This window comes from Monodon monoceros, unplaced genomic scaffold, assembly GCF_005190385.1.
Source record: "Monodon monoceros isolate NGI ecotype Baffin Bay Population unplaced genomic scaffold, NGI_Narwhal_1 Super_Scaffold_15, whole genome shotgun sequence".
In the NCBI taxonomy this organism is placed as follows: domain Eukaryota; kingdom Metazoa; phylum Chordata; class Mammalia; order Artiodactyla; family Monodontidae; genus Monodon; species Monodon monoceros.
The window spans coordinates 6,171,638-6,187,737 of record NW_021703771.1 but is presented as its reverse complement, the minus strand read 5'-3'; the positions used below and the strand labels follow the sequence as shown (position 1 = coordinate 6,187,737).

Here is a 16,100-nt window from a genome sequence, read left to right as displayed (position 1 = left end):
ACAAAAAAAAAAAAAAAAAAAAAAAAAAAAAAAAAAAAAAAAAAAATGCTGTTATCAACCTCAGAGTTTTATTTGGAAGATTTAAGGAGAATAAGGCACAGGAAATGTTACCTATTATGTAAAACAAAAACCATAAGTATGTTTACACAGAGGGACACATGTAGACACATAGATATGCATGGTCTCTGTGACAGCGATAACCACAGAAGAGGGGGTGGTCGTTGGGGACCGTGGGAGGGGCAGCTTTCACGTTTTACTGTTTGTCCAACAAAGGATATTGTTTATATGCTGTGTAACTTCATTTTTTTTTTTTCCAAATGAAATAATTGGTTGACTGCTGGGTGTCTCTCCTCGTGTCTGTCTGACCACAGTTCTTCTTACGTTGGTTTAGACAGTTGGTACAGCAGAGCGGGCCTCCATTCATCCCACTGATGCTTCGGCAAATGGGCAGATAATTTGAGTGCGTTTTCAGTGGACCCTTAAATCAGCTTACTAAAAAATTATTTTCCTGAAATAGGGAACGCCAGCAGTGAAATAAATCTACCTCGTTGGTATCCTTTTGATATTAGAATGGCAGTTTTGAGAAAAATTGTGTAGTTAAGATATAAAGTACCACACGCTTGAAGTATCGTGGCCTGGATCTGTCTTCTGGAGGGAGATGTCTTATTCCTCTGGTCTTCAGAAAATACCCTTCTGTAAGGGATACAATTTGATAATAACCAGTGTACCTAAAGCAGTGAAGATAGTTAAATAATAATAATGGCCCCATGTATGCAAAGTATGGTCTCTGGACCAGTCGCATCAGCATCTCCTGGGAATTTGGCAGAAATGCAAACTCCGGGCCCCACCCGGGACCTAACTAAATCATGTTCTCTCGGGGTAGGGTCTAGAAACCTGCGTTGAATGGACTGTCCTGTTGATTGTTATGCATGTGACGTTTGGGAAGCAACACGATCAGGAACAGAGCATTGCAGTGCCTTCTTGTGGAGAGGTCGCTGTGACCCTGACATCCCCTTATGAAAGGGTATCCGGGCTTGTCTGCCCGGACAAGAAATACATAGAAATAATGAACACTGCGTGTGTCCCTTATTCCACATTGATGCTGCTCTGGGCTGTGCTGCAGAGCACTGGCTGGCGTGTTCCCCAGCATCCTATTGAAACCTTGATAGGGATTTTAACACTCTAATTATTAACGCTTTTACAGTTTAAAAACGTCCTGGGAATTCCCTGGCAGTCCAGTAGTTAGGACTCAGCTCTGTCACTGCTGAGGGCCTGGGGGTTCAATCCCTGGTTGGGAAACTAAGATCCCACAAGCCGCATGGCCTGGCCAAAAACTTAAAAAAAAAAAAGAAAGAAAGAAAAATGTTGTCCCGTGTAAATATTTTCTTGGTCCTTCAATAAAAGCAAACAAATTTATATTTCATCTTTTTAGTATTTAGCAATTGTCTTGTTATTGTGGTTTATTACTGTACCGAGTTGAAGACACTTATGGGCAGGGGGGAGTTCAAGTGGGAAAGTGTCACTCGGACGCCACAGAAAGGTACTGCTCATGGTTACGGTAAGTATCATATGAAAATAGATGAGAATTACCTGTCAGATAGGCCAGCCGAAGAAAACATGACTCATTTGCAAATGTAAATGGAGAATAAGAAAGCGCTGGCTCTTAGCGATTGTTACAAAACCCTGTGCACACCGCATACGAGTACTGCATCACTCTGCTGGTGTTTGAGTCAGGGGCTGAGAAGCCTCAGCTCAGGTACACTATAACACAGTCGCTTGACCAGAAGGAGGGAGAGCATAGGACCAGATATGTTAAGACAAGGGATAGGATGAGGAATTTGGAGATGAAGGAGAATAACTGAGCAAAGAACATAAAGTGCCTCATAAAAAGGATGTTTTTAAAAATATTTATCTGTCTCCACATGACTTTACCATATACGGTATTTGGAAAACGGGGATCAAGAGGATGTTCAGCATTAAATGTACACACATTCACATCGCATTCTGACACTGATCTGGGTTCAGAGATGTGTATTGTCACATAGAAGTTGTTGGGTTCTTTCTTTTTTTTTTTTTTCCAATTTGTAAATTTGCCAAAGGAGTCAAATCGAGCCAAAAAAGTTTGTGTTGCCTGATCTGCTAAATCTGATGGGTACTTTATAAAGACCTTAATGGTAAAAAAAAAAAACTGTTTTATTTTGTTCTGTTATTTGCAGAGCAAAGATGGTCGACCTTTGCCAGCAAGGGATAAACGCGCCTTAAAACAACTTGAAGAAAGGTTACGAACACTTAGGAAAAGAGAGAGGCACTTAGAATTCATTGAAAATAGCTGGTGGACTAAATTCTGTGGTGCCCTGCGTCCCCTGAAGGTAAGTGGGGTTTTACAAAATTATGCTGTCACTCTTCCAAGTTTCTGTAGTACCTGTCAGAGAGGCTGAGTTCTCCTTCTGAGGCATTGCAGCGTGGAACTTAAGAGCATGGGTTTCGCAGTTAAAATAATCTGGTTTTAAATCACAGCTCTGATATTTGGTAGTTTGGGCAAGGTACGTAACCTCTCTGAGCTTCATTTACTCATGTGTCATGTAAGTATTATAACAGAGGTTTGGGAGGATTTAAATTAAAATATAGGTAAGTAATGTGGTATTCTCCTGGTTTTACAAGGTTGTACTTTTCTGTAGGAGATCTGGGACCCATATTAGACCTTTCTCAGATAGGCAGATTTCAATATTCAGATTGAAAATTTCAATAGAATTTGCTTCATTGTGAGGTGGCATGTTTCTGAAAGTGTGTAAAAGTATTATTTAAGATGGAAAACCATGAATTTCCCTTTTTTTTTTAAACCATCATTAGCTAGCCTTGAATTCTTCAGACTGTGGTCTTCCTCTTACAATTCAAAAGGAAATGAGGAAATGCACTGACTGCTTACCCTAAAAAGCTTCTCTTTTGAAAGACTTCTTCAAAAACATACCATAATCAGTTAGATCTACTGTGTAGCACTTTTAAACCTTTCTTAAGACTCACCTCGGTCCCTTTTGCCAAGGTGATTGTCTTCATAGCACCAAAGGTATGAAGAAACCCTGCTCACCCCTTAACTTAATTCTAAATTGTTTATATAGCTTCTTTATAAATATTTATAACTTGGTCACTAACATTAGCTGCCTTGTTTCAAAAGTGCTTTGTGCCATTTCACTGTACCTGTGTTTAGAGGGACTTTCAAATCAACTTTATTAAGTGTGCAGATTGATTTCGCCAAATGTAGGCATGTAGGTATAGAAGATCTACATCACTACAGAAAGCTACTTTATGTCTTCCCCTGTGCCACTGAGCTCAGACTCCAGCCACCCACTGATGGCCTTCTGTCATTGAGGTTTACTTTGATGTGTTCTGGGGAGTCATGGCATATATAGGCTTTTGTCTGTCTTCTTTGGCTCAGCACAGTGCTTTTGAGACACCGTGCATGTTACTGCATTTCTTTTCAGTGGTTCATTTTGTTTTCTTGCTGAGTAGTATTCCAGTGTGTCTGTATCACAATTTGTTTATCCACTCACCTGTTAGTGGGGATTCGAGTTGTTTCCAGTTTGAGGCTATTATGATTAATGCTGATGTGAACATTGTGTACAAATCTTTGTGTAGACATCTCCACATTCATTCATTTTTCTTGAGTAAATGCCTAGGAGTAGAATTGCTGGATCTAATGTTTAATATACATTTCACTTTATAATAAGTGAAGTATTTTTCAAAGTGGTTGCACCATTCTGCATTCCCACAGCAGCATGAGATTTCCAGTTGCTTCACATCCTTGTCAACTCATATTGTAACTGTTTGTGATAGTTGTTCTAATGGGTGTATGACCTTACCTCACGGTTTTGATTTGCATTTCCCTGGTGACTAATGATATTAGGCATCTTTTTGTATTCTTATTGGCCATTTGTTTATCTTTTCTCAAAGGCCTGTTTAAATCTTTGGCCACTTTGAAAGTTAGGTTTTTGTTTTATGAGCGAGTTATGAGACTTCTTTGTATATTCTGAATCAAGTACTTTGTCAAATTTGTGTATTCTTAATGTTGACCCCTAGTTTATGCCTCGCTTTTATGTTGTCTCAACACTGTCATTCAAAGAGATGTTTCTTAAGTTTTTATAGAGAGCATTTTCTCCTGAGTTTCTTCTAGATGATAGTTTTAGTTCTTATATTTTAGGTTTGTGGTCCATTTTAAGTTAATTTTGTGGAATGATGTGACTTAGGGGTCAAAGTTTATTTTATTTTGCATATGGATAGCTAGTTGTTTCAGCACCTTTTTTTTTTTTTTTTTTTTTGACAAGACTATCCTTTGCTCATTGAATTTCCTTGGTACTTTTGTCAAATCGATTGTATATATGTGTGGCTCTGTTTGTGGACTCTCTTCTGTTCCGTTGATCTACATGTTCTTATGTTAAAACTTGACTACTAGAGCTTTATAATCAGTCATGAAATCAAGCATGTCAGTTCTTCAGTTTTGTTTTCCTTTTTCAGTATTTCGGCTCTGCTAGATCCTTTGCATTTCCATATAAATTTAGAATTGACTTATAACTCCGCAAAACACCCAGTGGAATTTCTATTGGGATTACTTTGAATCAGTAGGTGAATTTGGGGAGAATTGTTACCTTAATATTGACTCTTCTAATCCATGAGCGTGATATCTTTCTGTTTATTTATGTTATCGTAATTTTCTCTCAGCAGTGTTTTGTAGTTCTCAGTATAGAGGTCTTGCAGGTATTTTGATAAATTTATCTATATCTTCATTTATAATATTACACATTATTTTGTTTAATTTCAATTCTCAATTACTTGTTGCTAGTATGTAGAAATTCATTTCTGTACATTGGCCTTGTATCATGCAGCCTGGCTAAATTATTAGTTCTAGTAGCTTTATTATAGATTCCCAAGGAATTTTTATATACATGATTATATCAGTGCTAGAAGACAGTTTTACTTCTTCCCTTCAAATATAAGATTTCTGATTTTTTTTCTCCTTATTGCATGGGCTAAAACTTCCAGTACCGTCAGCTTACCATTTATTCCTTTTGTTATATAAATAAATCAGTATTCTCGAATACTGATTGGAATTCTTACCTATCTTTCTATTATCTGGTTTTAAGTTAGGAATAATAGGAAACACTTAGGATTAGTTAGTAGTAGTCATGCCTGATGGAAAAATCTGAGGATGCAAACTTACTGTTATGTAATTGAGGCTTTAACATGAGTTTTTCTCACATGAAGTATGAAAATGATTTACTACACAGATGTAACTCAGAAAATGGGAAGCTGTGCTGTTTGTGCTTCTCATGCAGTAGCATCCCGGTGGGAGCAGGCAGACAGGGCCGCTCCCTGCTCTGCACTGCTGAGCCATGCTGGAGGTCGTTTGACACCTCTGAGAAGCTCCTGGTGCAGAATTTCTTTAAAGTTATGTCTGTCTCAAAATTTGGTGGTAGTGTTTGGTGCTGTGTATAATCCATGTTTGCTTTATTATAAAGTGTATTAAATTACACCACAATTTGCCATTTTTTATAAGAAAATGTTATAATTATTTTTCATAAGAGTAGCTCCCTCCCCACCCCACCCCCTGAGATGCAGCTGATCTTGTGATTTCACACTTCATGATTGCCTAGCATATGTGTGTCTCATGTCAGAGGCACAGGGGTTCAGAGCATGGCTTTTCTGTCACATACATGTAGTACTGAGTCCTTGCTCTACTCCTCACCAGCCATATAAATTCTTGTTACTTCACCTTGCTACACCTCATCTTTCTCATTCATGTAATGGAGTTATGTACTTATTTTTGTTATGGGGATTAAATGAAATACTGTATGCTGTGCCTTTTGATGTAAGCAGCTCAGAAAATTGCAGCTGCTATTGTTACAGTTCTATATATAGATTTTTCAACTTCTTGAATACTGCCATGGAACTCAAGGAAGAAAATTAGTTTTGAGTTGAAGGCACTTATGAAAATAAGCATCTAACTAGAATAAGTTAATGGGTCCTTAAAAGAGCATTTATATATAATACCGAGCACATTTCTAAGCATGCAGTCTAATCTTCACTAGACACTTGATTAAACTTGCCCCTGACAGATGGGCATTCTTCGAGTGTGTACAGCTAATTGGCCTGGGTAACCTACAGATCCATTAGGTTTTAAATAAAACTTGAGATTTTACTATATATACACCTATTATTGTATATTTATACCTCTTATATTTATAAAGAGATCTATAAATTCATGTCCATAATTATATCACGTATTTTTTTCAGACTTTTTTTTTATTGTGGTAAAACATACATAACATACAATTTACCATTTAAACTATTTGTTGGTGTGGCATTACTTACATTCACAGTCTTGTGCAACTGTCACCACTCTCCATTTCCAGAACCTTTCATCGTCCCAAACAGAACATTCAACAATAACTCTCCATTCTGCACCTCCACTCCCCATACCCGTGAAACCACCTGACTCAGACTGGGACTTGAACTCACTGTCTTTTAGGTGAGATCACATACCTGGTCTCAGGACTTAATGAAGCTCAGGTTCTTGATGTCTTGTCGCAGAAAGAATTCAGTGAGAGACAAAGTGATAGGTAAGAAGTGCATTTATTTAGAGAGATAACACGGTCCATAGACAGAATGCAGTCCATCTTAAAAGGCAAGGATGGCCCTGGGAGAAACACACTCCACAGACAGAGTGTGGGCCATCTCAGAAGGTGAGAGGCCCTGAAATATGGCATGGTTAGTTTTTATGGGCTGGGTAGTTCATAAGGAAAGGAGTGGGGGGATTATTCCAACTATCTTGGAGAAGATTTCCAGGAATTGGGCCCCACCCACTTGTTGACATTTTTTGGTCAGCCTCAGAAACATCATGGCACCTGTGGATATGTCATTTAGCTAATGTATTATGTTGAGCGTATAATGAGGCTCAGTGTCACTGGAACTTGAAACTTCTGCCATCTTGAACCTAGTTGGTTCTAACCAGGTTATGTCATATCCAACAGCTCTGTCATTCTTTTAAAGGTTGTGCCCTGCCCCGTTCCCTCCTGTTTCACCCCTGCCCAGCTTATATCCCCTGATGACCTCTATTCTCTTTTCTGTCTCTCTGAATTTTCCTATTCTAGTTACCTCATATAAGTGAATTATATGTCCTTTTGTGTCTGGCTTATTTGACTTCACATAATGTCTTCAAAGATCATCCGTATTTTTTTTTTTTTTTTTGCGGTATGCGGGCCTCTCACTGTTGTGGCCTCTCCTGTTGCGGAGCACAGGCTCCGGACGCACAGGCTCAGCGGCCATGGCTCACGGGCCCAGCCGCTCCGTGGCATGTGGGATCTTCCCAGACCGGGGCACGAACCTGCGTCCCCTGCATCGGCAGGCGGACTCTCAACCACTGCGCCAGCAGGGAAGCCCCATCCATATTTTTGATGTATCAAAATTTCATTCCTTTTTAAGGCTGAATAATATCAATTTTGTTTTTCCATTCATCTTTTTGTTTATCCATCCATCTGTTGGTGGACATTTGGGTTATTTCCAACTTTTGGCTATTGTGAATAATGCTTCCAAGGTAATTGGTATACAAGTATCTGTTTGAGTCCCTGCTTTCAGTTCTTTTGAGTATATACCTAGAAATGGAATTGAGAGATCTTGTGTCAGTCCTGCTATAACTTTTTGAAGAACCTACAAATTGTTTTCCACAGTGGCTGCACCATTTTACATGCCCACCAGTAAGGCACAGGGTTCCAGTTTATCCATATCATTGTCAACACTTATTTTCCTTTGTTTTGATAATAGCCAACCTTATTGTTGTGAAGTGATATCTCATTGTGGTTTTCATTTTCATTTCCTTAATGATTAGTGACATTGAGCATCTTTTCACTTGATTGTTGGCGTTGTATCTTTACTTTGGAGAAATGTTTATTTGGGTTTGTTTGTTTGTTTTTAATATTCTTGTTCCCCAAATATTGGCCCTCTGTGCTCTGGTGCTGGCTAGAAATTCAGAGACAGAGTTTTGGAGGAAAGAGAAAGAGTAGCTTTACCTCTGTGACAGGCAAAGAGGGAACACAGCAGGCTAGCACTAGTGCTCCCCTCCCTGGGGAATAGGGAGAGGTCTTATAGTCAGGGCTCCTGCTTTCGGGTAGGTGATAAGGATCAAGGCAGTGATGGGCTTGCATTCTTCTGATGGGTTGGCCGTGAGGTAAGCCCAGTCAGCATCATCAGCCTTCAGGTTCCAACTGGTCTGGGGTCTGCATGCTTGTGGGCAGCACACCATCATTAATCATTAACTTCTCCCACCTGGAGGAGGTTTCAGTCTCTACAGAGCAGCTCAAAGATACCTTTGTGAGTATGCATTGATTGGGACACCAGGACCTTGCCTCAAGGCTGCACTATTGTTTCTCTTGACTGTGTGTTTCTCCCTTGTTTCCCATCCCCTCCCTTCCCTAATTACCAACTGCTTGAATCTGCCCATTGGAAGTCTGGGAAGGTCATGGAGGCTGAATGAAGCGTATTTCCTATAATCAGAGAAATGGGGGGCACAGAAAGGCTTTGTTCCCTGGTGACCCACAGGGCCTTGCTCAGTGTCATTCTGAATGCTACTCCTTATCAGATACATGATTTGTAAATATTCTCCTGTTCTTGGCTTGTCTTTTCATTCTGTTGATAATGTCCTTTGATACACAAAGTTTTTTTAATTTTGATGATGTCCAGTTCATTTTTGCTTTTGTTACCTATGTTTTTTGTGTCATATACAAAAAATAATTGCCAAATACAATGCCATGAAGGTTTTTCCCCTAAGAGTTTAATAGTTTTAGCTCTTACATTTAGATCTTTGATCTATTTTGAGTTAATTTTTATGTATAGTGAAGGACAGGGGTCTGTTTTCATTCTTTATGTCTGTCTTTTACTGTTTTTATATATATATATATATAAATTTATTAATTTTTGGCTGCGTTGGATCTTTGTTGCTGCGCATGGGCTTCCTCTAGTTGCAGCAAGCGGGGGCTACTCTTAGTTGCGGTGCGAGGGCTTCTCGTTGCGGTGGCTTCTCTTGTTGCAGAGCATGGGCTCTAGGTGCGTGGGCTTCAGGAGTTGTGGCACACAGGCTTAGTTGCTCTGTGGCATGTGGGATCTTCCCGGACCAGGGCTCAAACCTGTGTCCCCTGCATTGACAGGCGGATTCTTAACCACTGCGCCACCAGGGAAGCCCACCATACTGTTTTGATCGCTGTGGCTTTGTAGTAAATTTTGAAACAAGGGAGTGTGAGTCCTGTAACTTTGTTCTTCTTTTTCAAGATTGTTTTGGCTATTCAGGGTTCCTTGAAATTCCACATGAATTTCATGATGGATTTTCTTGTTTCTGCAAAGAACATCATTGTGATTTTCATAGGGATTGCATTGAATCTGTAGATCATTTTCAGTAGCATTGTCATTTTTAACGTATTAAGTCTTTCAAACCGTAAATATGGGATGTCTTTCCATTTATTTATGTCTCCTTTAATTTCTGTCAGCAGTGTCTTATAGTTTTCAGCTGTAGGGGAGGAAGAAATTTTCTTCTTCCCTTCTGGGTTCTTCTGTCTGGTCTAAGAATTAAATTGACATGAGACAGATGAACAGGAGAAATTCAAACAAAAGTTTGATAACATGTACACATGGGAGAGACCCAGGAGAACTGAATAACTCGCCAAAACAGCCGAAACCATCTCCTTAAATACCGCCTTCAGCGAAAGACAAAGGAGGATGTTGGGGGTAGTGGTTTGAGACTTCAAAGGGGAGGAAGGAAACTCACATGGAGATGGAAAAGCCAATGTTTTGTAGACAAGTGTTTGCTAGACCAGGAGAGACAAAGGAACAGAGTGGACTCAGAGCTCCAGGCCCTGCCAAGGTTCCTGCCACGCCTGGCCCTTATTCCTTGCAGACATGTCTGGTGACAACTCTATTCTGGGAACAGGCCCTTTATCTAAATTCTTTAGGCAGCTGCAGGGTGGGGTGGGCGTGGTGGTAATAAGAAAGACTCTGAGTCTTCTGTTTCCTAAAAATAATCAGCTGAGATTAATTCTCATGCCAGAGGGACACATTTTCTGGTGGCAAAATTCCGCGCCCCCCCCCGCCAGTACTGTATGTAAGTAGAGTATATCAGTCATTTGCCTCCTTGTTTAAATTTCTCCCTAAGTTTTTATTCTTCTAGATACTTGTTTACAGGACGAGCTTTAAGTAGTTGCCTTCTGCATTGATAAGAGTTTCTGAAGAGTTGGTCATCACCCTCTTCCACCTTTACAAATGGAGATTTCCCTTATAAATGTAAATATCTCTTAAAAAGGGTAACTGTCAGTGTCAGTTTTCAGAGCTTCTGTTTCTGCTGTTTCTTAAAAATGGCTTAAAATAATCCTTATGCCAAAGAGGCATATTGTAGGGTGGAGCATTCTGCTCCTCTTTACCAGTAACATTATGGTATGGATATTGAAGTTCATGTAAGGGTAAATGACCTATCCCATCTTTACACTGGCATAGCAGTAAGCCTCAAGTGCGTAGAAAAGCTTGGACTGGGTCTTGGATATCAGTGACTGATCAATACATAACCTTGTTTGTTATGTGTTTGTGTTCAAGAACAACTGACATAATGTCGATTCATTAACATTGAACTTAGGACCAACAGCAGTATAACTCATGCCTGAACAAAACTAACACATGTGTTTTCTCAGTAATTGTAGCCTTCTTAGTCTTAGGAACCAAACAGCACTTCAGCACTATGCTTGGGGGCCATTTTAAACAACAAAGTTACCAACAAAAAGCACAAAAAATGCAAAGAATGTAGCACTAAGTAGACCACTTACAGGGTACTTGTTTACAGTGTGAGAGCTGAGACAAGAAAGCAGAGTGTGGCCTGGTTCAGCCTCAGCTAGGAACTTGAGCATCCGGTGACTTAGAATTTTTACCTCTCTGCATGTATCTGCAAAAGACTGCCAAGAGCCACATGTATTGATTTAAGCTCATGAATAAATTTTAGTGAGCAGTGGGCTTGCAAATGCCAAATCTGCAAACGAGAATCAACCGTACTTATAAGTAAAAACAACAACAAAAATCCCCAAGTCCAGCAAGTTTTCTCTCCAGCTTTTACTGCAAAACTTTGTGTTAAGCAAAGACAGTCTGGGAAAAATTGCATGGTAGAGAGAAGCGAAGATTCGGAGGTGGGCCTAAGATTGATCTTAAACCCCCCAGAATTAGGTGAGATAAGCCAGTCACAAAAAGACAAATACTGTATATGAGGTGCCTAGAGCAGTCAGATTCATAGAGACAGGAAGTAGAGTGGTGGTCTCCAGGGGTTGGGGGCAGGAGGTACGGGAAGTTGTTGTTTAATGGGTACAGAGTTTCAGTTTTGCAAGATGAAAATAATTCTGGAGATTGGTTGCACAACAGCGTGAATCTATTTAACACAACTAAACTGTACACTTAAAAATGGTTAAGATGGTAAGTTTATGTTATTTGTATTTTACCACTATTTAAAAAACCAAAAACAGAAGTGGCCAAAAAGCAGGTAGAAATGAAGAGAGTTGAACTCAGAGGGGAAAATACACTTAATTTCAGAAATGAAAACAAAATTCCAAGGTGTCCAAAGGAGAATAGAATCAAATAAAATTTAGTAAGGGGAGGCTTTGAAGAAAGCCAGAAAGATAACCAAGAGAAGGAAAACAAGATGAAGTAAAAAGGATCAGAAAAGGAGTGTTGAAATGAAAGAGAAAGAAAAACTACCTGTGTGTAGTTGTTTCCATGCAGTAGCAAAACAAAACAAATTAGCAGAATATTGAAACGCATAATCTCCCGCAAAACACCGAAAAATAAATAGACCTGAATCCACGTGTCATGAATATTCTGTTGTGGTCCGAACGCTGGTTGGAAAAGAATTTCCAGACACAAGGCAGAATGTAAAGACAGGATTTATTAGAGGGAAGGGTCGTGCCAGAACAGCGGGCCAAATTCCTAGTAGTCTGGGAGAGTCGAGCCGAACATGTGCTGTTGATCAGTTTTTATAGCCAGAAAACAAAGGAATGGTCTGAGGTAAAAATTTCATTTACTGATTGATCGAGGCACATATACCTTCCTTCTATAGGGTGGGAGTGGGGCAGGGCAGATGCCTTTCCTTATTTGGGACAGGTCCCGTTGCCCAGGTGGGTGTCACCCAGGTGGGCTCAGGAATTTCATAACCATGGCAACATGGGGGGGAGGGCGAGTAAGAGTCCAGTAGGGGGTGTAACACTGACACTTTTTCAAGCAGTGTCGTCCTTTGTCCTTGAGGCACCATTGTCCTTGGAGCACCATATATTCTATTTCATGAATAGACAAGAAATAGACACTTTGTACCTGGGAAAGTTTATGTGCAATTTTCCTAGTAAAATTAAAAATCCTCAGGATTTCTAAGAAAAAAAAATCAACTCACAAGGGCAACATTGTTAGACTTTTTTCAAAACGTACAAAGCAAGGCACGAATGGAGGAACATTAAAAACAAACAAACAAACTCAATGAAAATGTATGAACTGTCAACTGAAAAAAAACACACACACACACAACGTGAGAGTTGTGAGTTAAGTTTTATTTGGGGCAAAATGCGGACTATAGCCCGGGAGACAGCCTCTAGGGTAGCTCTGAGGAACAGCTCGCAGGAGCTGGGGGGGAAGGGCGGTATTCTATACGATGTCAGTGAAGGGGGCACGTGCAGTCAAGCACACGTTGAGGCAGAGGCTGGCTGCTGGTCCTGAGGAGCAGACGTCACCAGTGATGATGTTAGTGCTTTTCTAGATACCAGCAGATGCAGGAATCGGGCTCATCATATTGTCTCCTGAAAATATCTAACTATATGAAGGTCTGTTCTGCCGTTTTTTCCCAGAGCACAGAGGGCCTCACTCCTGATCTCCACCCTGAGCTCCTTTCAGGGGTTGAAGGTCAGCAGCTGCAGCGGTTTGTGACCTAGTCCTTGTAGAGGCAGGTGGCAAGTGCCAGTTTGTAGTTGGCAGAACCAAGGAATTTATATTTAGTCAAAATAGCCTTTAGAAAAACAGTTACGGAATCTGTACCCTGAGCTCTTTTGAGAAATCCACTCGTTGCCAAGCTTGGACCAATTAAGAGGTGAGAACGTAAACATCAGCGAAGGGAAAAATGGTGAACATGTAATATTGTAGGTCTGTGGAGAGAAGGTGTGGGCTAGGGCAGAGAATAAGGCAGAAACATGTGCTGCTGAATAGAAATAATGTAATGAAGGGAGAGAAAGAAAAGAATTTCTCATAGATTACTGCATAGGCAATAGGTTGGACACGTAAAAACTAATAACTTGTTTAGTAAAGGAATGAATAAGGAAATGGGGGCTAAGGGCACTTGAAAATTTAAGTACACTAGAACAAAAGTATAAACCCTCTTAACGAAAGAACTAAAAAGCAAAGAGCAAGGAATTCACATTAACTGGAGAAAGAAACACGGGAAATATACACACAGTTATCAAACAACAAGATATTTTTGAGGCGAAACGTGTTAGTCATATCAATAAATGTGAATGGACCTAACTCACTATTAAAAGAAAAATTTTTAATTTTCCTCAGAAAGCAGGATATAACTATATCCTAAAACAGTGATTCACAAAGGCTAACAATGTGTATTGAAAGATATACTGAGCAAATGGAAACAATAAAAAAGCAGGTAATGGTTGTGCTATTAGACAAAGTAGGATTCATGCCAAAAACCATTAAATCCAACAAAGAATCACTATCATTTTTTGTGATAGACAGAATGCCTCTGTCTTCCCCCAGTGATGTCCACACCCTAATCCCTGAAACCTGTGAGTATAATATACTCGAAATGTCAAAAAGGACTTTGCAGATGTGATTAATGTTATAGACTTTAAAATATGGAGCTGACCCTGGATTCTCTTGATGGGACCAATCTAGTAGCACAAGTCCATAAAAGCAGAGAACTTCCATGGCTAGAGTCAGAGAGATGTGCTAAAGTAAAGTGTAGGAAAGAGACATTCAGAATGTAAGACTTGAGCTGCCATTACTGATTTGAGGATGGAGGGGATGTGAAAAGGAATGCAGGAAATGAATGCCCTCAAGGAACTGAGAGGCTCCCAGCTGATAGCCAGCAAAGAGATGAAGACCTCAGTCCTATGACCTTAAGGAGCTGTATTCTGTTCCTCAGACTTGATCATCTCAATCAATTTATCTTCAAGTTTAATGATTCTTTTCTCCTGACTGATCAGATCTGCTGAACTTTTCACTTTGTTTTCTAGTGAGCTTTTTGTTTCAGTTTTTATATTTTTCATCTTGAGAATTTCAATTCACTTCCTTTTTTATAATTTCCATTTCTTTGTTGATATTCTGTATTTGGTGAGAAATTGTTCTCATAATTTGTTTTAGTTCTTAAGACATGCTTTAGTTCCTTGAACATATTTAAAATAGTGGCTTTAAAGTTTTTGTCGAGTAAGTTCAGCGTCCTCAAGGACTTCCTCAAGGACAGTGCCTATTGATTTTTTTTCTTCTATTAGTCATACTTTCTTGCTGCTTTGCATGTCTCTTTAATTTTTTTTTTTTTTTTTTTTTTTGGTTAAAACCTGGGAAGTTTTAAATAATATAATGTGGTAACTCTGGAGATCAGAGTCTCCCCTGGATTTGCTGTTATTACTCTTTGTTGTTGTTTGTTTAGTGACTTTTGTGAATTATTCTGTAAAGTCTGTATTCTTTGTTGTGTGTAGTCACCCAAGTTTCTGCTTGGTTACTTTAGTTAATAACTGGACGAAGATTTTCTAAACACCTAGAACCAGTAAGTCTCAGTCTTTGCTGAGGGGCTGTGTGTGAGTGGAGGCATGAGTTCAGCACCCAGGCTGGCACTGCAGTGGTGCCTTCTCCTGCACTTCCTGCTCATGCAGACAGAGCTTCAGGGTCAACCACAAGTGGACATTTAGGCCACTCCCGTCTTTCCTGAGCATGCACAGGGCCTTCTTCATTCCCAGGAATATGTGGAAACTTTTCAGAGCACCTGTGGACATCTCATTCCCTAGGTTTCCGTTTTAATCTTTTTAGGTAGTTTATTTTTTTTGCCTGACATTGACTAGCTCTTGTGGCCATGAAGTTCATTGGTTGCCTGTAATTTTTTGACAGACACTCCTGCAGAAAAGGAATTTTTGCACTGTGTGAACTGCAGTTCAGGCCAAACACAGTCTTGCAAATGGGATCTTCCATGGCATTACCAGGCGGGTCGAGTCATGGCAGTTCTCTGGGAAGGAGACTCTGAGAGAACTTCAGCCCCTTTCTGCTTTCACAGGTGGCTACCAGGCTTATGGCTTTTACAGGCCATCTACCATGCACGAGAGAGGAGGGATTGGTACTAGAGCAAGTTGGAATGCCACAGTGCTCTGTGCTCTTGCTGAGATTCAGCCGTTTTTCCTGAATAAATGCTCCTAGATTGTTGCATGCCTCTGGTTAATTTCCAGAGTGTTAAAAAAGTTGATTCTGACCATTTATGCCAGTTTTCTCATTGCTTTTAGGGGGGAAAGGATTTTCAGAGGTTCTTATTCTGTTACCTTTACTGATGTCATCTCTTTGGCTTAATTTTTATTTTAAAACTAACACTATAGCTAGTGTGGAATATGTAGCATTTAGGTCAGCCCAGGGTGGTCACCACTGACATGATTCTGGAAGTACTAACTTAAGTTCTTATATATAAATATATACAGTTTCCTTGGTCTTTATAAATCATTTATCTTTTTAATATTTTTTCTTTGTTTTGTAAGTAGCTGTGATTAAACAGTCTAACTCTGGGTCATGCATCTCAACAGAGTGGGAAAGTAGTTAAGGATTTTCTTTTCTTTTCCTCCCCCAAAATGGGGATCAGGGGAGGGGAATGTTAATTTCTCCTGCTGTCTCTGGGTCATGTTCCTCTACTGCTCATTGGTAGTTGGCAGCTGTACTACCTCATGCTACAAGCTGTTTCTTATCAACAGGCTACTGGGAAGTAATATGTTTCCTCAGTGTAAGGATATTGTCTCCAGTTCACTTAGGCATCAAGTGCCATGCTCAAACCTGGTAGAAGAAGATTGTGT

General features: G+C 39.8%; 1 protein-coding gene across 1 annotated transcript in view; it reads left to right on the top strand.

The window, feature by feature from the left end:
- The window catches only part of LMBRD1 (LMBR1 domain containing 1), a 115,974-nt gene that overhangs the window by 65,490 nt on the left and 34,384 nt on the right, over positions 1–16,100 (top strand). The window contains exon 9 of the mRNA XM_029223681.1: positions 2,217–2,369. Within this exon, the coding sequence (XP_029079514.1) occupies positions 2,217–2,369 (153 nt within the window). The remainder of the gene's footprint in view (positions 1–2,216; positions 2,370–16,100) is intronic.